At 39.6% G+C, this 27,601-nt stretch overlaps 1 gene segment (V, D, J or C); it reads right to left on the bottom strand.

Moving 5' to 3' along the window:
- Positions 1 to 3,366: 3,366 nt before the first annotated feature.
- LOC136170586 (T-cell receptor gamma chain C region C10.5-like) lies at positions 3,367 to 22,018 on the bottom strand. The segment is given in 7 exon segments: positions 3,367 to 3,884; positions 5,301 to 5,354; positions 6,218 to 6,277; positions 9,211 to 9,540; positions 14,577 to 14,627; positions 21,454 to 21,771; positions 21,914 to 22,018. Coding segments are annotated over 7 exon segments (996 nt in total).
- Positions 22,019 to 27,601: the final 5,583 nt, after the last annotated feature.

The raw sequence follows: 27,601 nt of genomic DNA, 5'->3' as shown, positions 1-27,601 counted from the left end.
CACAGTTGTCACTGTTGCATACATCTGCGATCTGTCCACGTCACTGGGTTCAGGGAATCGGGTTTTGTGCCACCTGTCTATACTGAGAAAAATGGAAGCAAGAAGCAGCAGCCTCAATAAGTCAAGATCATGGAAGAGCCCAGATGGCTGGTGGAAAGTCAGGGATGATCTTAGTGCTGCAAGGAATCCTGTCTGCTCTTTCCTCCAGAACAGGGTCCTGAGCATGGAGAGAAATGCAGCCACTGAACATCCTGGACATAAAGTTCCCAGCTCAGCCAGGAGCTGCTTGCAGGAAGTCAGCTGTGGTTTAACTGCTCTCATTTCCTTGTGACACCCCAGTCACCCCTTGCACAGCCTCAACCAGTAGGGGCCAGTTTGGCTTTGAGCATTTTCCACGAATCAACCACATTTGACAGAGCACATAAACAGAAAACCCCTGAGAAAATGAAACCCCATCAGCCACACCAGCGATGTGTGTGGCTGCTGCCACTCAGGCCGTCACCCCATCCCCCGGCCCTCCCATCTCTGCACCTCCCCAGGCCAGGGCAGCCCAGGGCGAGCTGGGGCAGGAGGTTGAGGAGAAGTTGGAAACCACAGGAAACACTGCCCAGCAGGGCCCCAGCTGTGGAATCAGCTGCACAAAACTTTCAGTGATTTGCAAGTTTCCCTTCTTCCCTCCTACATAAATTTAATACACTGATTTTTCACAATGAAGACATAGTTTCAAATCTCTAAGACCAGTTCAGTTCAGTTCAGTTCTGTTGCTCAGTCATGTCTGACCCTTTGTGACCCTATGGACTGCAGCACGCCAGGCCTCCCTGTCCATCACCAACTCCCGGAGTTTACTCAAACTCATGTCCGTTGAGTCGGTGACGCCATCCAACCATCTCATTCTCTGTTGTCCCCTTCTCCTCCCACCTTCAGTCTTTCCCAGCATCAGGGTGTTTTCAAATAAGTCAGTTTTTTGCATCAGGTGGCCAAAGTATTGGAGTTTCAGCTTCAACATCAGTCCTTCCAATAAATATTCAGGACTGATTTCCTTTAGGCTAGACTGGTTGGATCTCCTTGCAGTCCAAGGGGCTCTGAAGAGTCTTCTCCAACACCACAGTTCAAGAGCATCAATTCTGTGGCGCTCAGCTTTCCTTATAGTCCAACACTCACATCCATACATGACCACTGGATAAACCATAGCTTTGACTAGATGGACCTTTGTTGGCAAAGTAATGTCTCTGCTTTGTACTATGCTGTCTAGGTTGGTCACAGCTTTTCTTCCAAGAAACAAGTGCCTTTTAATTTCATGGCTGCATTTCTTCCAAGAAACAAGTGCCTTTTAATTTCATGGCTGCAGTCACCATCTTCAGTGATTTGGAGCCCAAGAGAATAAAGTCTGTCACTGTTTTCATTGTTTCTTCATCTACCTGCCGTGAAGTGACGGGACCAGATGCCGTGATCTTAGCTTTCTGAATGCTGAGTTTTAAGCCAACTTTTTCACTCTTCTCTTTCACTTTTATCAAGAGACTCTTTAATTCTTCTTCACTTTCTGCCATAAGGGTGGTGTCATCTGCATATCTGAGGTTATTGATATTTCTTCCGGCCATCTTGACTCCTGCTTGAGTTTCATTCAGCCCAGCATTTCTCATGATGTACTCTGCATATAAGTTAAATAAGCAACGTGACAATATAAAGCCTTGACATACTCCTTTCCTGATTTGGAATCAGTCTGTTGTTCCATGTTCGGTTCTAACTGTTGCTTCCTGACCTGCCTACAGGAGGCAGGAAAGATGGTCTGGTATTCCCATCTCTTGAAGAATTTTCCACAGTTTGTTGTGATCCACACAGTTAAAGGCTTTGGAGTAGTCAATAAATATGCATGATGTATATTTTTTGGAAGACACATAGTGGTCTTTTAGTTTATTTTTTAGCTTCTTACTGGGGACTAGGGTTCATTGGGGGCTGCAGTTAATGAACATAAATCTTAGTACATTTTGTTTCCTTAGGAAATTAATGAATGGATGTTAAGATCACTTTCCGAGTAAAGCACGTTCTACACTTGTGAGCTCTGTGATGGCCCCTTGCTGCGTGAGATCTGAGCTGGCAACGCTAGAACCATTTCAGTTACTTGATGCCTCAACCCGGCTGCACATTAGGATTAATGAAGGAGAATTTTTAAAGTGTGATGCCTGGTCTGTGATGTAGTTTGGACATCAGTGACTTTTTTCTTATACATTTATCAATCTATGTCTCTAATCATTTATTTATCGCTATAATAAGAGAGCCACTGGTGTACTGAAAAAGGGAGCAGATTTTTAAGTCAGGCAGACCTGGCCCAAGTGGACTCTGGGCACTGCTCTGGGTTTAATTTTGGGCATATTTCGTAACCTCTCTGGCACCTCATCTTCTTATCGGTGAATTAGGGATGTTAAGTAACAAAATACAGGCTCGGAGAAACTCGGTTCTAAATAACTATTACTTTAAAAGTAGATGTGATGAGCAGATAATCTCTTCCATCTGAAAACTGTGGCCTTTAACTGTACTTTCCTCCAAGAGTGCTTAGAGGATTAATGGAATTATCTGGGTGAACTGCAACAACTGAATCCCTGTTCCATCTACATCTAAATTGTCCTTGGGGAATGAGATTAGAGAAAATTCTCGGTGCATTTGTGTAACTGTGACATCTACGGATTCTACAGTAGAGCTACCAACAGTAGATGCTAATGTGGCTTAGGGTTTGCATGGACCACGCATCATGAACTTATCTACTTCACCTGCTCCAGGAGACAGGGCACTGTAACTTCATCACACAGAGAGTTCAAGTCACTGCCTGGGGTCACACAGATGCTAACACAGACCCAGGGTTCAAATGCAGGCCCTCAGGGATTAGAGTCTGCATGCTTCACCTCCACCCAATGCCCCTCTGGTATTGGTGCAGTTCTCATGGGGTTGATATGAGGATCAGCAGGCAGTGCTTAAGAGACACTAGCACAGATCTGAGCACACACTGAGAAAGTCAGTTGAGTGTCAGTCACCACAGGAATGTCCCGAACCAATAAGTTTGAATCCACTGACTTTAAAAGAGAAAGAACCCAGGCACCTTACTTTGGCTATGGATCCCCTTGGGGCCAATGCCCCAAAGAAAGTGCCTTAACCACCATCCCAGGGAAGGACTTAGAAATGTGTTGTTGATCATTATTACAACCAGGGCTGAATTTGATAGCTCGGTTGTCATGCTGTCTTTTACCTTGGTCAGATTTCATAAAATTAAAGTACACACAGACAAAAACAGACTTTTGAGTTTTTCTTTTATTAATTGCGTCTATTATGAAATAGAAAGTACAGAATTCAAGTAGCAAAGCTGGCAGCCCCAGGGTGTGTGGCAGGGAGGGTCAGGGTCATGATCTGGGGGGAGGCGCTGAGGAAAGAGATGGGGAGCTGCCCGCTGTGTGTGCTGAGATGCGTGAAGACTCAGGAGCCCAGGGAGCTGACGAGGTTGTGGGGACAGCGAGGGGAGAGGCTGTCCCGACCCACCCTGGGTCCTGCCCCTGAGTAATGGCAGAATTTCTTGTTACAGAGTCAAACTGTCTGTTTGCCCAATGGTTTAAAAAACTCTTACAAAATAAAGACATAATATAAAAATAACACATGAAATAACCCAAATCCAGAATAAAAACCAGGCTAGATTCTCAGCAGAGCTTTTAGAGACCATGGATGATAAAGGAACGCTGATCCTCTTATGGGGCCCCTCTGTCACGAACTCTTCTGATTGCCCCAGAGGCCTGTTCTGAACATACATGAGGTGATGATGACAAAGTAGACCGTGCTCTTAACGAGGAGGAGGAGGTATGTGTAATAGGCAGAGGTGTTCATGAGCTGCAGCTGCAGGGTATCTAGGAGAAGTCCTTTGATTAGTTGCCTGTTCTTTTGAAAGGTCAGTACACAGTGATGGGATGAGGTCACAGTTGTTTATTTCTGACAACCTTCTATAAAGTGACACCCCAGCATCACCAATCCCCACAGTCAACAAGGACCACCACTACCATCACACCACCACCAGAACAACTCAGAATCCAACTTAAAGTTCAAGTCAATCAACAACTTCTGCTAAATTCACTTAGAACCTTTCTAAATATTAAAAAGTAAGTTTGTGTTTTTAATGAATTAGTGCAGTGGGAAAAAAGAATTTTTGAGAGATTTTAGCAATTTCTTTGCCCTCACTATGACTCTAAGTAATAAAAACAGCTAATCTTCATTAACCATGATCCAGATACCAGGCATTTATTCTAAGAGCTTTGTAAGCAAAACTCTAATCTTACTTCATTTCACAATAATTTATAAGATTTTTATTTTCATTTCCATTTTACAAGTCAACTGTGAATGGAGAGAATGAATTTGCCAGATGTCACACATTTAGAAAACACCAGAAACCGTATTTCATTCCTAGCAACCTGACTGTAAAGAACACATTCTTAACTGCTCTGGAGCTCTGCATCTCCACATGTGATAAATACCCCAGACATAGCATAAACATCAAGTGGAATTGTTGATTTGGAAGCATCTGAGCCATTATATGTTGTGCATTAGTTAGATTCCTACAAAAGTTACAATCCATGAAGTTTTCTGGTGTTCACAGAGGGTGGATAGTGGGGTTTAGTAAAGAGAACATTGCATGCACAGAAAATGCATGCAAGATACAGCACAACACCTTCCATATAAGAAGATTTCAGTAAGTGTCTTTTCACGTATTAACTACTAGCACAACCAAAATACTAGAAGCAAAGACATATCATGTTTCCCTGGTCATTAGAAAAAAAAAGCCACACTAACAAATGAAATCCACTGTGTAAATGGTTCAGAATCTATCACGACAGTTTCTAATTTAGAGTCATCTCACACCAAAACCAGCATTTATTGTGCTAAGATGACCCGTAGGAAGTTATAACATGTAGTAGGTAAGTCGTGTCCGACTCTTTTGAGAATCCATGGACTGTAGCCCACCAGGCTCCTCTGTCCATGGGATTTCCCAGGCAAGAATACTGGAGTGGGTGGCCACTTCTTTTCCCAGGGGATCTTCCCAACCCAGGGATTGAACCTGTGTCTCCTGCATTGGCAGGCAGATTCTTTATCACTGAGCCACCAAGCCCAAGAAATGATGATAGATTTACTTAAAATACCACTCAGTCTATTTCTGCAAATCCCAACAGTATAGCTTTTTTACCTTAAACCACGTAAGTTCAAAAGTTAATTTTATATGGTGGAAAAAAGTGCTGTAGCTGACATAACAACAAAACTAAACAAAAACTTACTGTTTTCATCTTTCAGACATGCTTTTGTAGAATTTCCAACAGGGACTTGTTTTTCTAGAAGAAAGGAGAGCAAGTATTAGTTGATTGTGTATGTCTATTTTTGACAGTGTGATATGTATATGCATGTGTATGTGCATATAGACATCTATGTGCATGCTCCATTGCTGGGTCCTGTCCAATTCTTTGCTACCCCGTGGACTGTAGCCCGTCAGATTCCTTGTCCATGGGATTCTTCTGGAAAGAATACTAGAGTGGGTTGCTATTTTCTCCTCCAGGGAATTTTCCGGACCTAGGGATTGAACCCACATCTCCCAGACCTCCTGCATTTCCTGCACTGGCAGGTGGATTCCCTACCACCCGGCCACCTGGGAAGCCATGGCTGTGGTTTAGTCACCAAGTCATGTCCAACTCTAGTGACCGCATTAACTATAGCCCACCAGGCTCCTCTGTTCATGGGGTTTTCCAGGCAAGAATACTGGAGTGGATTGCTATTTCCTTCTCCAGCGGATCTTGTTGACCCAGGGATCAAACTCAAGTCTCCCGCATTACAAGCAGATTCTTTATATTGGGAAGTCATATATGCATGTGTGTGTATATATATATATGATCAATTGTCCCTGCCTGTTATTTTAGTCTGTCTATATGTCTGTACATACATGTGTGTGTCTGTGTCTATATGTCTGTACACATATATGTATTCTCCTGATAGAATATATTCTCCTGACAGAAGAGGAGTCATTAAAAGTATAACGATGATGAGCCCCACAATTGCAGATAATTGGTCTTTTTACTTTAAGCCAGGTAGACTTCAAAAGGGAAATTCGTCAGAAAGCAATGCAGGAGATGCAAGAGATGTGGGATAAGAAGGAAAAAAAGACTGAAACATGACATAAAGGCAAACATAGACAAAAACTTACCACTTTTATCCTTCAAACCATCATTTGGAGGTTTAGTAGTAGTGACAACTGACGAGACAACTACAAGAAATAAGAGAACAATTATTCGTCAATTTTTCACACCTGTTATTTGGCAATGTGCATTTGTGTTTATACATGTATTATTAAAACACACATATATAAGTAGATAATCTGCTGAGAAAGAAACACTCATTAAAAAATATGAGCCCTACAATCCAGGAAGAGTTGGTCTGATTCTGCGTAATTCAGTAGATCAGTTCAGCATCAAAACAAATTCATCCAATCCCAGAAAGTAAAACAGGATCTCTTATTTGAAGGAGTCTGGCTCCAGCAAATTTCCCGTCGAGGAAAAATAAAAAACCAGTCACACCTTTCTACATCACTCATATCTCCAGCATCTGATACTCTTGCAGTTGTGGTATGTGTGGGAATTAGAAAACAATACTGATAAGGCTAATAGCCATTGAGTAATTATTACTGTGCCAGGCACTCGCTTACATACTGAACATGTACATACTGAATGTACATACTGAACATGCAGTATGTCATTTAATCTCCCACTGACACTGGAGTGAGGTGTATTTTGGAGGATTCCATGTTACAAAGGAGGAAATAAGAATCAGATGGTAAGTAACTTGCTTAGAGTCATATCAGTGATGGCAGAGTCAGAACTCTAAGTATCGTTGAGGGAGATTAAATGAGACAAAGCTGTGAAAAGTACTTCATAGAAATAATACATAGAAATGCAGAAAAATTAATCTATAGACAGAAAACAGAATTCCACACCAAAAACAGTTTCCTTTCTTAAATATTTTTAGCAATAATGATTTTATTACAGGAGTTCAGCATTTCAGTGCGATTCCTTTGAGGATTGAAAAATAGGCCAAATCCCATTTATAGTCCTCTAGCTATAGAAAACCTAAGGGGAAGACTTCCCTGGTGGAGCAGTGGATAGGAATCTGCCTGCCAATGTGAGGGGCCTGGGTTCGATCCCTGGTCTAGGAAGATTCCACACACTGGAGCAACTGAGCCCAATCACCACACCTACTGAGCCTGCGCTCCCTAGAGCCCATGCTCCACAGCAAGAGAAGACACCCTGATAAGCCTGTGCATTACAAGGAAGAGTAACTCCCACTCACTACAACTGGAGAAAAGCCCGCGCACAGCGACACAGACCCAGCACAGCCATAAAGAAATAAAATTATTAAAAAAGGAAAGACAATTTCTTAAAAAAAAAAAAAAAAAAAAAAACCTGAGGTGAGAGCTGGGTTTATTTACAATTTTTAGAAAGACATCAAAGTGTTAGCACTCAGCAGTGTCTGACTCTTTGCGACCCCATGGACTGTAGCCCACCAGGCTCCTCTGTCCATGGGACTCTCCAGGCAAAAATACTAGAGTGGGCTGCCATTCCCTTCTCCAGTTAAAAAGGCATACATGTAAGTGAAATATTTATTTGTATACATAATAATTTGTTGGACTGGAAGAAAACGGTCACAATAGTCATTTTGGTTCCTCCTTAGAAATTTGCTGTAGAATGGCATTAAAAGAAATGCCCTCTTAGCTTGGCTGTCATGAGTAGTCAATGGGAAACATTGCCTAGTCAATTAAGTGCCAAGTGAAACACATTATAAACTGGAATTTGTTTCCTTTACGATAATCGTCACTATGAAACTTATTTTAATTCTTATTTTTCCCTGATCACCTGAAAAATTAAAAATTAAGGACAATTAAGCCCATCGTTATATTAAACTAGCATTCTGCATATCTGCTTCCCTTCTTTTTCTTATGGTAAAACAAAAATTTAGGACGATTTTGTAATCTTACTTTTAAAGAGTTTTAGGAAAGGATATAAAAATACAATGAATATATGAATAAATACATCTATGTCATGTTATCTAAAGCAAGTGTTTTCACTGACATTATTTCATTTGCTCTTCACAGCTCCAAGAAAAGACCAAAGCAAATGTTTGGACCTAATTTGATCACGGGACAAACTAAGGGTCAGAGAAGATAAAGACTTACTTCAGAAATTCAGACTGAAAAAAAAGAAAGAAATTCAGACAGGCACACAGCAAAACTGGCTGCACATGCTATAATGGGCTTGTTTCTCGCTGTTTAAAGGGACTTCTGATTCCTTCATATGAGCCCTCTGGGACCTTCAGTCAGTGTGTTTATATGATGCAGGACTCTAAGTGACTTAAACTTTTGAGTAATTATAGAAAGGACAGTAATTCACCTGAGTGTGTTCATCCACACTCCCTTCAGGCCTGGCACGTGCTAGACTTCAATGAAAGTTGGTGAGAGGCATTTTCCAATGGCAAGAAATACATTCATTATGTAGAATGTAAGTCTGTGTACTCTAGCCTCACCCCATCTTTAATCACAAAATTTTACTCCAAGTGATATATAAAAAAATCCAAATCTTAGAAACCTAACACCATGGACCATCATAAACGTACAGTAGCCAAGTTACTCTGCTTTCTGCTGATCTGCACTCTGGCTTGCTCATAAGCACATCAATCTGAAGTTAAGACTCGTTTCTGGACTACAGTTTGAGTAAAGCAAGATTGAAATTACATGACTTTGTTTGATGAATAGAACATTCATAAAAGACATACAATTACTCTTACTTCCTAATAAACTAAGATCTTCAACAGTGGAATCTCTTTTTGTGTGTTTATAGTGTGCTAAATTGTTAGGTGCTTCCATATATGTTGTTTGATTTAAACCATATAACAACCCCAAAATACTTTACTATGACTTTAATATTTTGGATGATGAAACTGAGGTTGATAAAGTTTAGGTAAACTTTTCTCTTTCTTTTTTGCATTTCAAACCCTAAACTTTTTTTTTTTTAATTCTGTAAGGAAATAGCTTGAAATTTAAGAAAGATTTGCATTTGCTTTTCATTAATGCTTGACAGAAGAGGTGGCGTATCCCTTTGAAAAATTGTTCTAATATTTCTAATTGTTCTAATATTTCTATTCACATACCTTCATTCACGGGCGGAAAAAGAACCTCTTGATTAGTTCCTCTTTTATTTTTCTCATGTTTGACGATACACATGTGTTCTTTACCCATGGAGTTTCCAGACACAGTCAGCCAGCTGAACTTCATGTATGTGTCAGCAGTCTTCAGGGTATTTCCCTCCTGGGATGGCAAAACTCTGTTGCCTCCTTTTTGTCTCCAATAAACCTTAATAACATGAGGGAAAAAATTCTCCAGAAGACAAAGATATGTTCCAGTATTATCATGCTTGATTTCAGTAATCGAAGGAAGAAACATAGTGGGCTTGGGGGACATGTCTATATCAAGGTCTCTATCTGTAGGAGAAAATGAAATAGTAATTAAAAAGAGTTATCACACAAACACAAATGTTGGTGTGATTTGGAGCAATCTAGCAAGTGGTAAGAGGAAGAAAATTTGTCATTGAATTATAGCCTGGCTGTTCATCCACAGTAGGTCGTGAGGTATGTTTTATTGTTCTTATTTTCAGTGGGAAGAGAGGTTCAAGACATCATAAAACTTAAAAGTCCCCACTAATATGTAACAGAGGCTGGATTAACCTTTGCATTTATTCTTTGTCCACAAGTTACGATGGGGTATGACTTTTAACTGCCCATATCAATGCTTCCAGCCTTCATGAACACATTTATTATATAAAAATCTATTTTATTCTATTATAATGGAAACTGCTTTAGGGTGAATGGGAGTGTGTGGTGGGAATAGGTTGAGGGAGAAGACCAGGTAACTATGAAAATATGTCTCTATAGGACATATTAAAAAACATATTTATAACTCATTTTTCTTGTCAAGTGGGAAAAGTATGCTAAGGAGAGACAAATATCTCCAAATTCAATTTTTTGCGTGAATGGACAGTAAGATAACTTTCCATTTGAGGAGTTAAAAGTACAACTGTATTCTCTGGAGAATTTTTATTCAGTCAGCATTCTTGTCTGCAAACAACTCCCTACTGCATACAATTCTCCCTTAACATTTGAATTGAGTGTAGGTACACATATACATTCCCTATCATATGCCAAGACAATGTACCAAATATGATAGCTACAAACTATCTCATTCAACTTTTATACAACCCCTACTGGGTATACATTATTTTCCCACTTTATGGATTAGGATACTGAGGCCAGAAAATAATTGCCCAGATTCACATAAGCAGTAAGTGGTGCACCTAAAATTCCAAGTCAACCTGATTCCAAAGTTTTCTTTGAAAACACCCTTTCCACATCAGAAAAGGAAATGTGTCAACTCACAAAACTTACTTATAATAACAAATTTAAACCTTGGGCCAAACACTTTCAAGATGACTGCACACTTCAAACATGAATCCTTAGTGGTAATCCACATGTACACAAGACAAATCCTATTAGGTTACTTGCACAATGTTTTTCCATAGTGCCCTTTACAAACAGGGATTTGTTTTAAAATTCTTCCTAAGATTTCCACATCTAATCCCCTTTCACATTCCCATTTTTTCCTAAACATTCTTAACCATATGTTTTTCCTTGAATTGTTTCTTGCCTTCCCCAATTCCCTTGAAAAGAAATTGTTTTCTCCTGCTATCTACCTATGACAAAAATTTTATTCCGTTAACAAATATTTTTCTATAATAGTTTCAAAATTATTCAACCCATATAGAAATTGTTAGACTAATTTAGATTCTCTGACTTCTTCAAATCCTAGGGAAACTATGGTGGCCTTCAGTTCAAGAGACCAGGCTTCTTATCCTGCTTCATTTTCCTTATAAGCTCTGTGACTGAGCCAATTGGGTCAATTAAAGCCTTTGATGCTTTATTTATTTGAAAATGAAGATGTTCATGTAAATCCCTGCCAGTTAACCTTGAACACTGGTTTCCTTGATTGCAATTCCACTGTGCTCTCAACTGTCTGAAATCCTCAACTGCATCATCACAGGAAACATGCCTTTCACAAACCAAATTGATGGAAAATTACTAGTCTTGTCTTAGCCACTGTATTTCCAGGGTTAAAAAAATCAAAAGGAACATTGGTTAAAACCTAACATATGCAGTTAGTATATGAAACTGTTTCACTTGTTTTGTACAAAACAAATGGCATTCCCCCCAATCAAGACCACAATTGATTTTGGCTCCAAGCTTTGACTAGAAATTTTAGCCTTGAATTGACTTCTATCCAGCTCCTGAACAGAGTTCAACTTGTGAGTCCTTGCAGTGGGCCTTCAAGACAGGATGACTAGAGAAATGGCAGGATACCTGGTCCTCAGATTCTCCTAGAGTCATATTGCATCATGAAAACCTTCCCTGCCTGACCCTCTCTGCAGGGTCATCTCTGAATGACATTAAACCTTATGATGTTTGTAACATTGATGCCCTGGAAGCAAAAACTGGATTTATTTAAAGACCATTTCTTCCAATTTATATAACAGATGTTGAAGCCAATGTCCCCCTTTCACTTCACTTTTTAAAAACTCTTGCATTGAGATCTCTAATATTATTTTAGCATACCTTGTTGGAAAATTTGATGTGCTTCTTTATCACTTAATTAAAAATATTATTCCACTACATTTTTTCAACTTTTAAAATTTTTAATCACTTGTTTATAGAGATAGAACATACACATATCTCTCCTATGTCTGAGAATGAAATCTTACCCTGTGCTTCCTGCCAGGTCTTCACAGGCCTTTTTCCTTCTACTTTCCTGAGTGCCTTTGATTTTCTATTCCTATTTTTGCCCCGCCTGAACCTGTCTGTGTGTGTGTGTGTGTGTTTAAATCTTTATTTATTTGAATGCACCAGGTCTCTAGTTGTGGCACACAGGCTCTTCTTTGCCACATGTGGGATCTAGCTCCCTGATAAGAGAGTGAACCCAGGCTCCCACACAGGGAATTCAGAGACCCAGCCACTGGTCCAGCAGGGAATTCCCTGTATGTGTGTTTTTATCTTAGGTCTTCTCAAATGGAGTTTGGAAACAAGCAACATATAAAATGACAAATATCGTGTGTCTTTTTCTGCCCTGGGTTTTGATAATTTAGTAAGTTCTAACTCCAACAGAGCATGAGGAATCAGATAACGTGTTTACAATCCTAGTTCTGTGAGATAGATGCAAGACATACAGAATTGCATCTGTTTTGAATTTGTGTCCAGCTTTTTTTCAATATTTACATAAATATATGGAGAAATTGACTCTGCTACCATGACACAGAAGTGACTTTCAGCATACCACGTAAGGTATGAATGTGTCAAGAACTGAAGAACTGTCCCTTCTCTCTCTGGGCTGCTTGGATTAACTCTGTTTCCATCTCACATCCATTGGGAGTAGGGTTCCATCTTTTCTCACTATTTTGCCTGAATCTTTTTAAATCTCCTTTCAAAAAAGGTTTTCAGTATAAAGTCAGTTCTTGGTCAAGAATGTCACTTAGAATAAATATATCTTTAACTACCAAAGAGGAACAGAAGCATTGTTTTCACACATAAGAGTAAAGTAAATTATAAACTACTAAGTAGTCAATTAAAGCACTCATTTTAAAGGTCAGGCTGAGTGCTCATTCACTCAGTTGTGTCTGACTCTTGGGGACCTTTTGAACTGCAGCCTGCCAGACTCCTCTGACCATGGGTTTTTCAGGTGAGAATACTGGAAAAGGTCAGTCTATGGAACGGTAAATACTCAGGATATAAAAACATGACTTAAATGTTTCTAACATCAATAACAGTTCAGATCATGCACTTTGGAATAGACAAATCCCTATTGAATCCTAAACTTTGCAATGTATCTTGTCAGGTGAATTTACACTAGTAACTGAGGTTCTTGAAACCTCAGTGTCCTTATGTATGAACTGGGAATAAGATGATTGCTGTTGAGGAATCAGATACGGCACTGAAACTTCTTATGCTGTCTGATTCTCAGTAAATAGCAGTTGATACTAAAATTCTCTTTAGTGGGATGACTTAAGGACATTTCATTAAATTCTTCCACCAGATAAAATATAAGAGTTTTATAAGCTATAACTATTACGTCAATTGAGAAAGAAACAAGTCCATCAACCCAAAATCAGCCGTCTGTCTAGCAGCCACGGATCATAGAACATGGGTCCCAATCAAGTCAGAATCTATAAAGCTCAACTGGTAGAATAGAAGCTGTTTGAGTGTTGGAACTTGCTCTATCTTTGTCTAGCTTACTCTTTTATCTCCAACATCCAACACAGAAACTGTCCTCAATAAATAAATGCTGAGAGAATGGCCAGAAGAGGATGTTCAACCATGTAAACTATTTTCATGGACTTTGGAGCTGACATGGCTCATAAGTGAGGGAGTAAAAGTCTCTCGGTCATGTCTGATTCTTTGCAACCCCATGGACTATAGCCCACCAGGTTCCTCTGTCCATGAAATTCTCCAGACAAGAATGCTGGAGTGGGTAGCCATTCCCTTCTCCAGGGGATCTGCTTCACCAGGGATCAAACCCGGGTCTCCAGCATCACGGGCAGATTCTTTGCCATCTGAGCCACCAGGGAAGACAGGGCTCATTGAGCTCACAAATTCCATGAAACTGATCCATATCCAGGCAATGTAACAAGAGATGTGCCTGCATAAATTTCAACTGATCTCAGCCTCCCTCTAAGAAGCTACAGTAATAAGAAATGGGATTTACCTATGTTCTATAGTCATTTACTATAAGAACTTTTATGTACAGATTTTAGAGGTGAGATGAAAACCAATAATGTAATTTTGTAAAGTATTGGGAGAGAAGGACACTGTGTTTTATCTCAAACTGTAGAGAAGAAATAATTAAGAAAAGTGATTCGCACTTAATAGATTGTCTAGAAGGAAAGGAAATCGAATCAATAGCTTATACCGATGTAATGACATAATATGTTAATGGTGTAAGAATACTGACACATAAACGAAACAATAAAAAAGACAAGGCCCTCAAATATTTTACTATCTATTCTGAGTCTGTTTTAATAGTTTATGTTTGTGTGTGTGTATTTTCAAAGAAAAATCCCATTCTGTTTTTGAGGAGAGAATAAGTCATTTACAAAGTAGTTGAGTTTCCATATACAGTGACCAGTACCTGCGGAATTGTTCATATGCTAAGACCAACCATGTGGCAGTTAGATAAAGTGAATACTTTAGATCCTTGGGTCAAGAAGATACCCTGGAGAAGGAAATGGCAACCCACTTCAGAAATTTGCCTGCAGAATTCCATGGACAGAGGAGCCTGGCAGGCTATAGTCCACAGGGTCATAAAGAGGTGGACATGACTAAAGCGACTTAACACACAACACAGATTGTTTTCTCTAAAAAAAAAAAAACACCTGTCACTTTCCCATAACTAAGGAAAGGAAGAGAAAACCATTACTTACCAGGGGGAGCTACTATGAGCTCAGTTGCTTTTCCAAATATCTTCTTCCAACCTGCGCTGTCACACTGGTTGAAGCTCCTACAATAATCTTAGCCTTCTCCTAACTCCATATCATGACTGGAAGTTAAAAATTTTGTACTGGAAATATGATCTTCTGGATTCTTTTGAAAGTCCTTAAACATAGGTTTTATGGTATCTGATGTTTTATTAACTTTCCTCAGACAAAAGGACCCAAATATCTGCTTTCCATGGAGGAGAAGTCATTGAAGACACTGATGAAAGATGAAAGGAATAAAAACAGGAAAAGAAGAGTTCACCACCAACGGGTTAACCACCTGCCTTCCTAAATTTCCAGTAATAGTATTCAAAGAATTAAGCCTTTTTTTTTTTTTTTAATTTCCAGGTGTTCAAATCTGTTGAAACTGCTCAGAGTTTGCATCAAAGAAAAACCCTTCTCTTCTCACAAATACCAAAACAACCTTAGGGACAACCTTAGGGATTTGGGGCTATATTGTTGAAAGGAGGAAACTCTTCAGTCACTGAAAATGCAAATACTCCATCACAAGTGTACTTCTAAAATGTGAACAAAGTTCTCCATTCACTGGGTAACATTCTTTACCATGGCAACACAAGATAAGAAAATAAGTTCTGTGGTGAGTTATTGTTTTTTTCCCTAGGATAAAAGAAGAAATTTGTAGAATTTTCTCTCCTTTGAAATAATAGATTCTTTATTGAAACTAAAACTTGAAAACAATATCCATTTCTCTGATATGTTGTAAGAAGACTCTTGGAGACTATTTTGTAATCTGGAGATACTCATCTTGGATCAGGGTTAAAAAAGGTTGTCAGAGGCATCTGGGTGCTCCTCTGAATACAGATGAGCTGTCCATCTCCAGGACCCACACAAGACAGGTTGAGTATCCCTCTGTCCATGCCAGATCCACCTGGTTGGTCCTGGCCTAAGTCCTATCAACAAGCAGTGCCTTTGCCCTGAGAATGAAAATAAAAGGTCACAGTGACAACTGTCCATTTATAGTAGCTGAGCCCCTAATACACAGGAGAAGATGAGAGATTTGAATGAATATTTTGTTTAGAAACCTTTTTTTAATTGAAAATTGAGTTATCAGTATTAATACTTTGAGTTGTCAAATACCATTTGGACCTATTGAGATCTCAGTGGTATCTGAGGTACCACTCAATAACTCTCTGGTACCTTGTATTCTGTTTTTCCTTTTTCTAGACCATGAATCAAATTATCAGGAGCTTTAGGAGTTGCCTATTTTTCAAAATCCATGAAAGCTTTACCAATAAAATGCAAAAGAGTAAGTAAAGAGTTATAAAATCATTTGTCAAATTTATAAGAAAATTCCAGAGCTATAAGAAGAAAGAGTATAAGGTTTTATAAGGGCATAAAATTAAATCTGAATAAATAGACATCAAATTTGTGTGAGAAAAACAAAATATCATAAAGATATTGATCTTTCCTAAATTCACATTTGTGAAGTTACTATAATTCTTATGAGAATTAAGAAAACATTTCATTTTTTGTTCTATGGTATAAGTGCTTAGGGTTAGCTAGTTAAATAATATTAAATATGAAATTATTAAAAATTATTTTTAAGAATAAAATTGAATAGACATTTGGCCTAGCAGGTCTAAACCCTTATTGCAAAGTTACTGACATAATATGATAATGGTGTATGAATACTGAGACATAAATGAAACAGAAATCCTCTAGCAAATACTCCAAGTATCAGTTCAGTTCAGTTCAGTTGCTCAATCGTGTCCAATTCTTTGCAACCCCATGAACCGCAGCACGCCAGGCCTCCCTGTCCATCACAAACTCCCAGAGTCCACCCAAACCCATGTCCATCGAGTCGGTGATACCATCCAACCATTTCATCCTCTGTCATCCCCTTCTCCTCCTGCCCTCAATCTTTCCCAGCATCAGAGTCTTTTCAGATGAGTCAGCTCTTCGCACCAGGTGGCCAAAGTATTGGAGTTTCAGCTTCAACATCAGTCCTTCCAATGAACACCCAGGACTGCTCTCCTTTAGGATGGACTGATTGGATCTCTTTGCAGTCCAAGGGACTCTCAAGAGTCTTCTCCAACACCACAGTTCAAAAGCATATGTTGATATAAAAATATGGTAAGTCATTTTTAAATTGTAGGGAAATGTAAAGATTATTTTAAAACTAAATTAGGATGATTATCTGTTGGGAAAACAGAAATAGTTTTCTACCAAGCACAATATAAGTGAAGTTCATATTAAACAATGTCTAGAGAGATGAAGCTCCAATATGTTGGCCACCAGATGTGAAGAACTAACTCACTGGAAAAAACCCTGACACTGGGAAAGATTGAAGACAGGAGGAGAAGGGGACAACAGAAGATGAGATGGTTGGATGGCATCACCAACTCAATGGACATGAGTTTGAGCAAACTCCAGAAGTTGGTGATAGACAGGGAAGGCTGGTGTGCTGCAATCCATGGGGTCACAAAGAGTCGGGACATGTCTGAGCGACTGAACTGAGCTGAGAGATGTGAGTTAAAAGGAACAAGTAGAAGACTAATTGGCTCCTTGGGTAGGGAAACTTTGAATAGAAAGAGAACAGGAGACATCCTTACTTAATAGTTATTTTTTAAGAAGTAGGAATGTGAGCAATTTTTACAGCATTTTCAAATATATATTTTTAGAAAAGAATGAATGAGGAGGAGATACTGATGGTGGTAGGGAGGAAAGTGATATGATCAGATCTGTGCTTTAGGAAGAAAAAGAGCAGGAAGGTTGGTTGTCAGGGGAGCAATCCCTGGGAAGCAGACACATTTCAGAGATGATCGCCATGAGCTATTGAGAGGTCTTTTAGGACCCAGGTTACTGTAGTGACAATGGGGATGCATAGAAGGACTGGTGCAATAAATATTAACAGGTTTGTCAGAATTTCTAAGGAATTCACAAGAGATAAGTAAAATGACCATTAGCAAGGTTGAAAGGAAAGAAAAAGATGTTTTAACATCCTGGGACACAGTCTGTGTGATGAAGCTTCATGGTCAAGGTTGTGGGGCAGCTACACACATCCTTGTCTTTCAGGGAAATTCCTACCCATCTCACAGAAATCAGGGGCAAGGAAGGAGCTGGGTGTAAATATTCTGTTTTTTCCTGTGCCAACCAGATATAGGGTGATCGAAAATTCAGGTTGTTATTTTCCAAATATTTGTCCCTCCAGGATAGAAAACCTAATTACAGAAACTATTTATGATCCTTCTTATTGGTTCGACCATGCCAAATGTGACACATGTCGACCCTCTCATTTTTCAGGTACATATTGACTTGGATCTTCTGGTTCCACAAAGCATTCTCAATGGTCCGTTAATTTCTAACTATAGGAAATGAACAAATCATTAGTTTAATTTGATATTTCCTTTGAGGTACATAGTAAATAGCACAGTGCAACTCCTATCATTATTTTCTAAATATGTGAGCTGTCATATTGCTTAATCATGTTTTATCTGAAAGATAGGAATTCTTTCTGTTCCAACCATTTTCATCAAAGGATCAATTTTCCTACCTGGATACATTTACAAGAACACATGCTGCATCTCTGTGAATATACAGATCACCCTGACTCCCCCACATCTCTTCTTTATCCTTCCATTACTTCTTGTTGGTTCTGGGTATAGTGTAAGGAAAAGCATAAGTTTAAATGACATTTATGCTTGGCTCCAAACTGCGTCTCTTCTGATATCAATGCCTTTGTGATCTTGGATGCTACAGAGTTTCTCTGAATCCCAAGTTCATCATGCTTTAGGGGTGGGGGAGGATATGATAGTACCTAAGTCAGAAAAATGATGTCAAGTTCAGATCTGGAAATTACTTGTTGCTCAGCCATTGTCAAGTGTTCCCAGCAGCCGCAGAGGAAACACAGGGTAATGGGGCCATCTCAGCCAAGGTTGCAGTTTTGTCTTCAACTGTCTGGACTGCAAGTTGCTCCTGGGAGGAAGACTCCTATCTACTTCATCTGTATATTCTTTACATAGAGGCCAGGCCACAGAAAACAGTTACAAGCACTAACAGTTATTGAACTCATACTATGTGACAAGCATGGGTCTAAGTTCTTTACATGGATTGACCCAATGAATTGTCCAGAAACCCTCCAAGGTGGGAACACTTATTACAACCCTTTAACTGAGGGAGAGATTGAATCTGAAAATGCTGAACAGGGTAATTGTGTGTCCTGTGTGGGGGCACCTATGTATAATAGAAAAAAAAATGGGCATTTGAAGTGGAAAGGGACATGCTTCATCACAATTTTTGAACAGCACACAGTAAGTCCATAAGACTTTGCACAGATGCCTCCAAAAATCCTTGATTCACTTTTGAATTGTTTTCAATATGGCGGCCACCTCCTCCACGAATCTATTCTCTCCCAACTCGGGCACAATGACCTCCTTGCCACCATACACCCTAAATTTCAGGTTCTCATCACTAAAGGTCTTTCATTTCTGAGCAGCTCTCAGGCTGCTAGCAGTGAGGTCTGGTGTGTGTCCGAAAGAAGAACTCCAGTCAAACCAGCCTCTCAGTTCAGTCCCCATGATTGAGCAGGAAATCGTTTACTCTTTTCCATGACCTGTGACGAATATTTCTGTCTTTCCCAGCAGGGTAGATGGGGCAGTGAAACCCCAATGCAGTAATCAAAGGGCATCTTAGTGTTTCATTTTAATGATTTTCTGTTGCTCAAGAGATTGGTCATGTCTTTTTGCCTTGAAAAAAAATTCCTAGAACTTAGAAGTCAGGAAAAATTCATCGATAAAAAGTCCTTCTGCAGAGAATTCTCTACATTTTCCCAATACACAAAATTTCTTTACACAAAAATGTAAATCAGATCAGGGAAATAAATATGCAGAACAAAACCTAAACAATATTAGAAAAATATAAATGACAATAAGTTTATGCTTCAGTCTTTTTTAAAGTTGTAAAATAGTTAAAATACAAGGTCCCTGGTACAGAGAACCAAGTTAAAGTTGGTTTGTTTACTATCCAATTCCTTCTTCCCTGCAATTACAGGAATAAGAAGAACCTGAAACTTGACCTAGTTGTGGGATTCTCAAGCAAAAATATGATGACCTGGGAAAGCAGGGAAATCCAAGGTGCATCAAGACAGGAAGGGTTTTGGGTTAGGAACAAGCCCATGAGTACCACTCTGGAATGCATTTCTGTGTCAGGCTGGGAACCTGTCCATTTCAGAGAGAAGTGTGACACTTTATCTGTTACCACCAGGGCAGCAGTTCTTAAAAATCAACTTGAATAAGAATCAGCTATGGAGTTTCTTGAAAAATATACATTTTCAGCCTTCATTCCAATGTTTGTATTCATGGAGTTGGGTGCCACCTAGAATTAGCACTTTTATTCCAATTCAGGTGCTTCTGATGCAAGTGGTTGGTGGGCCACAGTTTAAGAAACACTGCTCTGATAGAAATTTGGAGGATCCAATACACATGAGATCACATACATGTGAACCTAGCATTTCTGTTCCTGCCAAGTTGCTTCAGTCATGTCCAACTCTTTGCGACCCTATGGACTGAAGCCCGCCAAGCTTCTCTGTCCATGGAATTCTCCAGGCAAGAATACTGGAGTGGGTTGCCATGCCCTCCTCCAGGGGATCTTCCCGACTCAGGGATCGAAGCCGGGTCTCCTGCAGCTCCTGAATTACAGGTGGATTCTTTAGAGCTGAGCCACCAGGAATTTCACATCCTTAAATCTAGCCCAATAAGAAAGCCATACTCCTTTCACGTATGACTTTTCAGCTGAAAGAGATACTATTCATTGTCTAATTGTTCACCCAAAGCATTCTTTAAGATGAATTAGTGGGAAAAAAAAATCTGGTAAACCTCATCCCAGTTTGGGACTTGGCCACATCAATGTAGAGGGTGGAAAGAACTCCTGGCTCGACATTTTAATATAAAACAGTTCTGGTTGTGGGCTGAATTCAAAAGAAAGTGGAAGAAGAATACAATGGTTAACATTGTTACAGAAATCACTGTTTTCCTACACTTTCACTACGTCAGCCACGCCCTGATCGGTTATGCGAGGAAAATATCAGTTTGTTCAAGAGAAATATGATACCAGCTTGAGGTTCAGGAAGTCCAAGTTTTCATTTTCATCTTTTCTTACTCTTCATACTACTGAACATTGAACATGCTTCATTCCCAGCCATTTTTCTGGATAATGGTCAGATAAATGATTCAGTATAGCTAAGCTTTCCATTTCTTTTTTATGTTTGTGATTTTTATTTACTATTTTTTTTAAATTTATTTACTTTCTGCATTGGGTCTTAGTTGTGACATGCAGGATCTCTGTTGCATCATGTGGGGTCTTCTCTTGTGGCACAGGGGTTTCTAGTTATGGAACAGGGTCTTCAAGGCACGGAGGTATGCTTGCTCCAGAACACAATTACTCTGCATTCCAAGACAGACTCTTAAACACTGGACCACAGTGTGGTTCCCAATCTTTCCATTTTCTTTCCTAAGTATTTCCCTTAGCAGATCAATCCTAGGTGCCTGTCTCGTAGAGAAGAGGTTGAACAGACTCCACCAGCTCCTAGGAGAGTTAAAAGAAGATACGGCCTGACAAGCTACTTGCCTGAGGCCTGAAGATAGAGGCCTCCTTTTAGGGGAAAAAACTGTGGCTTTATTAGGAAGGGGTGAGTAACAACTGAATATAAATGTTGGGGGATGGGCGATGAGCTAAGGATTTCGCTGTTCAAAGTAAAGAGAATCGGCAGCAGGAAGTGAGTCAGGGATTGGTCTATCCCGTGTACTAGGGATGTTTTTCGGCAGCAACAAGCAAAATTTCAGTGCAGTGTAAAGGTAGGCTGAACCAATGTGCTTCTCCCAGACAGCACAGTGGTACACGCCAGAATCACTTTCTTGTAGATCTGAGTTTACAAATTTATATGTCTTGTCTGTGGCTTCATAGGCATTATATTTCCCTGGACTGATTCCTGGTTCCAACACAACCTTTGAGTAGTAGACATCATAGTAGAGAAGGCGTCGGGGTACAGTTCCCTCCTGGAATTTGTACCAGTGGATATATTTGACGCTTTGTGTAGGAAGATCACAAGGGATTATAGCAGAGGACCCCGTCGCCCTGGTAATTGACATCCTGGTCTCTTCCATGTTGGAAGATGCCTGAGTGACTGCAATGGGAGAAGCAACAAAAAATCATGAGGATGAGGAAACAGCATTTCTTAGTATGACCCACTCCACGCACACACACACATACACACCATTGCCAAAAAATACAGAAAAATCCCAGGAGCATCCAGGCAACACACTCACCAAGAGCCAGGAACACCAGAAGCAGCGCTGGGGCCCGCAGCATGGCTGGGACATTAGCGAGACTGGGTTCCCAGCAGATGTGACAGGCAGGGAAGTTAGCGAGGATCTCTCTTAAAGGCCACCAGGCTGAGCCCAGAAGGAGTGGGTGCTGGGGGAGGCGGGCAGAGGAGCCCCGCCTCTCTACACCAACCCCTTTCTTGAGGGCCCCCTGTGGCAGGCTGGGAGCAGCCACGTCCCCCACAGGAGAAGAGAAACCTGAGCTCTGAGAGGTCAGAACTGCAAGCAGAGGGATCAGGTGGGGGGTGGATGGAGAAACACGGACAAAGCTTGCCTGTTGCCTAGTGGAGTGAGCAGACCTGAATCAGGCTAAGTTCCCTGCAGCTCAGGCTTTCAGTGTTAATGCTGCTGCCATGGTCTTGTCCCGTGTTGAAATGTCTATAGTCTTTCCCCGATCTACCTTTCCTCTTTACCTGTAAGCAAAGTTTGAGACAACAAACAGCAAACCCAATAAGAACTGAACCTGTTTTGTTAAAATTAAGATTATAATGCTGGTCTGCATTTGACTATAATAACGGGATATGTGTGAGTGTGTCTGCGTTACAAATCATTCTGATAGAGAGTGTATGTTCATCCCCAAGTAAAAAGCCACCTCACATTGGGTTTCCAGATTTCTCAAATGACAAAAATAAAAGCAAGAAGCTTTGCAGTATTTGTGTGTTTAGTGATTGTTTGTAACACAACATAGTGCCTAACTGGGCAAGTCTCCTCTCTTGCAAAATGTAACAAAACATAAAACAAAAATAGAAGCTTTTCTTCTTTTCCCAAATATTCTTGGGCTTATTTTACTCATCTGTCCATCCAAATGAATTTAGAATCACTGTGTTTCAAAATGTCCTGCTTTCCCCCATCACTATAAAACAGCTATTTAGATTATTGGTTAGAATTGTGGCAAAGCTATGAATTCATTTGGCAAAAACTTAATGTTTTTCAATATCCTGTTTTCATTTTGGGCCACATGGTTTGTCTCTCCTTTTATATTACTTCTTTGTTTCTCAGTAAAAGTTGTATAGTTTTCTTTATATCAGTCTTACATATTTCTAGTTAATATTATTTCTAGGAATTTTCACTTTTGGTATTATTATAAGTAAATATATTTTGTATTTAACATCTTTATTCAGATTGGCATGACTGAATTGGGTAACAAATTCAGTTAGAGGTGTATCTATAATTTATATACATATAAGAAGTGTATCTATAATCTATAACCAACAGAGGTATATCTATAATTTGCCTACAGGCATATATAGTTGGTGTCCTAAGATTCTTTATATTATAAAGAAAATGTGTTTTAAGATTTTTAAGTGATCAGGAGAGTGTGATGTGACTACAGATTCATTCCTGTGGGAGTTTATGAATTTAAATTGGAGGAGAGATTTGCCCTTAACAGCTGTATGAGATTGGGCAATGGTATTTAATCAGTTGGTGTCCTTTCTGACTGGTGGGACATTAGTATACCCTACTATTGCCTCCTGGCTAAATGTCAGTCTTTTTAGCTTGGAACATAGTAAGTGCTCAATAAATATTAGATAGAAAATTAATAATAAAACAACTTATGAGAAGATAATTGGAAGAAATGACCATCCTCATTAATTTAGTGGCAGATAATACTTAGCATCTCTTTGAAACTGAGCAAGGTTGAGTGCATCTGCATATCTTATTTTTCTTCTCCATTCAAATCCCATTCATTACCTTATAGTCAGTGTTCATATTTCTGATCTGTTTTTCCAGCCATCAGGATATGTCTTATTATTATACTTGTTAACTATTTTTAGAGAAAAATATGTCTAGCTTGATGTTAATAAAATTCATAAAACTATAAACTAAAAAAAAAAGAAGCTTTGCAGTATTTGGAACAAACTTAAACTAAAAATAATATTTTGTTTATCTGAAATTCAGGGAAATGCAAATCAAAACAACAATGAGATTTCACCTCACTCCTGTCAAAATGGCTAATATCAACAAGGCTGGAAATAGCAAGTGTTAAAGATGTGCAGAAAAGAGAAGCCTTGTGCACTGTTGGTGGGAATGTAAACTGGTATAGTCACTATGGAAAGCAGTATGGAGCTTCCTCCATAAGTTAGAAATGGAACTACCACATGATCTAGCAATTTCACTTCTGAGTGTTTATCCATAGAAAACAAAAACACTAAGAGATACCAGCACCTCTGTGTTCATTGTTTATAACAACCAACACACAAAAACAACCTAAGTGCCAAAAACCAGATGGACAGATAAACTAGGCGTGGTATATATGTACATATATTTGGTATATATGTGTGTTGTATATATATCTATATATATATAGAGAGAGAGATAATTACCATTTTGTGCCCTAATTATCTGGTGGATTTAGAGAGCTCTACTGGAGTGTTTTGGAGCTTCTGAGATGACAGATGTGGTCCAGCTACAGAAGATGGAATCCATGTGCATCCAGGTCTGATAATACTGTTCAGTCCCTTCCAAACATCAAAGGAAATATTTCGGTATCACACATATGAGCATATTAACATACAGTCAATTATAAAAGCAGTAACTCTGCTTAAATATTTAACCAAGAAGAGAAAGAGTAGATCTTATAATTTTATCTTATTAAAAAAAAAGAAATCTGTAACTATATACAGTGAGGGCTATTGACTTAATGTGGTGACCATTTCAATATATATAAAATATCAAATTTCTATCTTGTAAAACTGAGAATAATGTAATATTTTATGTCAAGTTTATTTTTAAAATATGTTTTTTAAAAAGAGAGAAAAGTAGTGGACTGAATGGAGTATCTGGGCAGCAGGCATAGGACAAGAGAGCCAGCAGAGCAGCCAGTTGCAACAAACAGGAGCCCTGCCCTGAATGCATGGTTCCCAAGACACTCCAGCCTCTTTTCCACAACAGTGTACAGACATAAAGCAAAAATGTGGGCATGTGAAGAGTATGATCTTTTTGCAGAATACTTTAAAGTAAATTCTTGGGTGACCTCATCCTTGGTGTCTTCAGTGTCTATCTCATGGCTCATGTTTGCCATGTTTATGTTTGGTACATAAACTGCTATAAAAATACAGAGTAAAATATAGCTTTTTGCTTTTCACATTGCATCTCAAATTTTGGGGGAGTTCTGTCTTTTTCAGCATGAAAAAAACATAATTGAGGGAGTTCCAAAAGAGAGGGGTTGTATGTATACCCATGGCTGATTCATGTTGAGGCTTGACAGAAAACAGTAAAATTCTGTAAATCAATTATCTTTCAATAAAAAATAAGCTAATTAATTTAAAAAAGGTAATTGAAAGTCACCAGAAGGGAAAAAACTGAAGATGGTGTCTCCTTTTTGAAAGTTGAAAGGAGGACACCCACTGCTGATATTAGTGAATGGCTAGTAAAGAATTTATTGATTCACAGACATGGTATCACATCCATACATATATACATACACATGACTGTGGCTGGTAAAATAATGTTAAGGTCCACCCTATATTCAATGAGACTGAGTGATCTTTTAATGAAAAGTTGGAGAAAAGTCTTGTGTTCCTGATCAAAACATCTCTTAATAAATTCGAGTAGAATTTATTTGTAAGCAAAATCTCTTTGTTTTGGTTTGCAGAAGGTAATTCTTGTTTCATGTCTCAGATTTCATTTTATGTTTTTCAACACCTTACATTTCTTTTCTGTTTTTTAGCTCATGCACATTCACTATTTGTACTATTGTAAAAAGTAATACTGAACATATCAAAATTATTAGTTTTGTTTTTCTTATTTTGCATTATGTATTTGGCCCGAAGTACTAGGATCACAAGAAGACATGATGAATTGTGAATATATATAAAAGGTACCAGACATTTTGTATTATGTATCATGAAATAATAGTTTCTCACAGATAAAGCCCCTAAAATATTCTGAGTACTCTTATTTTGAACCCACGCTATGAAATCATTTTCCCTTGTGTTTAGCTTTGAACCCACACTATGAAATCATTTTCCCTTGCGTTTAGCTAGCCTGAATTCAAATGAACTCAATTATATTTTGAGTTGCTTTTGTAAAACAGAAATATTCAATGCAATGCTTCATGGGAAGGAAGCGTGTCTGTCAGTTTCCTTTCATTATGTACCATCATTAAAGTAAAATCCAACGGCATGAAGGAAATGGTCTGGCTTGGGGGGAAACTGGTCATATATGTGGATCTAATCAACTCCATCCATGTTTGGTCTAAAAATGGGCCACAGGACAGAAATGCAGCTGGAGGCTCCCTGGGAGGCTGGGGTCTAACCAGGGAGAGCTCCTTACATGGAGAACATGCTGGGTTTGGCCTTGGACAGAAACCGCAAGAATTCAGTGGTGTCATCACAATGATTTGTCCTGTGTCAGAAGCTGACCCGCGTCTACAGCACGACCACAGATGGGGCCTGAGCTGGACATCAGGGTGTGACTTTAATCTGAGAAGGAACTCCACCCCTGACACTGGCTGCACCAGTTAGATGCAGCCAGTCCTCCTAGGATGGCAAGGGCCCCCAGATGTTGGCTCTCAGAACAGAGACCAAGAGGAATGTAGGATGTGACTTGAATGTGCCCTGAGGTCAGAATGTGAGAGCTGAAGCCATGATCTCAGTAGTGGAGCCCTACTTTGCTCTGAGACTGGACGGATGGCATCCAGGACATGGACCCCCATCCTGGGCCTGCTGGGTGGGGAGGGGGTGGGACACTTGCTCTTCATGCTCATGCGTCTGAGCAGCCCTCTGCTATTCACCCGTCACATTGTCACCTGATGTTAGTGCCCCTAGTAAGCCTTGCTCAGATTGACTGTGAAATCATTTTTTCCCTTTTAGAGAACTTATATGACTTCGTATATGACAGGCTCAATTGCACAGGTGAGATCAGCCCTCCAAATCTCTGTTCTTGTGAGGAATCAAGCATGTCACATCTGTCCATGAAACTTGGGTCAAGGATCGGGTCTTGTGTCACCCCGTTTATACAGAGAAAATGAAACCAGGAAGGAGCAGCCTCAGCAAGTCACAGATCATGGAAGTTCCCAGGTGACTGGTGGAAAGTCAGGGATGATCTTAGTGCTGCAAGTCCTGTCTGCTCCTTCCTTCAGGGTCATGAGCGTAGACAAAGATGCAGATATGAACATCCTGAGCATAAAGTTCCCAACTCGTGTAGGAGCTCATCAGAGGAACTATACAAAGAAATAATGAGGAAGTCGGGTCACACAGTCTAGAGTATATCTGATAACAATCACATGTGCTGGCAGAAGGATCTTTTCATCCATTAGCTGTGACCCTTTGAAAGTGAGGAAAGTTGGCCGTGGTTTAACTGTTCTCATTTCCTTGCTATACCCCACCTACTCCTTGCACAGTCCCAACCAGTAGAGGCCAGTTTGAGCATTTTCCACAAATCAACCACATTCACATTCGACAGTGCAGGTGAACAAAGAAACCTGAGAAAATGAAACCCGGTCAACACATCAGCGCATCAACCCCCTCCTGCTGCCACGCAGACTGTCACCCCCAGCCCCGCTGCCCTTCCCTTTCCGCCCCTCCCAGGCCAGGGCAGTCCAGGGCAAGTTGGGGCAGGAGGTTGCTGAGAAGTTGGAAACCACAGAAGGCATGCCCAGCAGGGCCCTGACTGTGACACCAGCAGCAT

This window comes from Muntiacus reevesi, chromosome 6, assembly GCF_963930625.1.
Source record: "Muntiacus reevesi chromosome 6, mMunRee1.1, whole genome shotgun sequence".
Lineage (NCBI taxonomy): Eukaryota > Metazoa > Chordata > Mammalia > Artiodactyla > Cervidae > Muntiacus > Muntiacus reevesi.
This window is presented reverse-complemented; position numbering and strand designations above follow the sequence as displayed.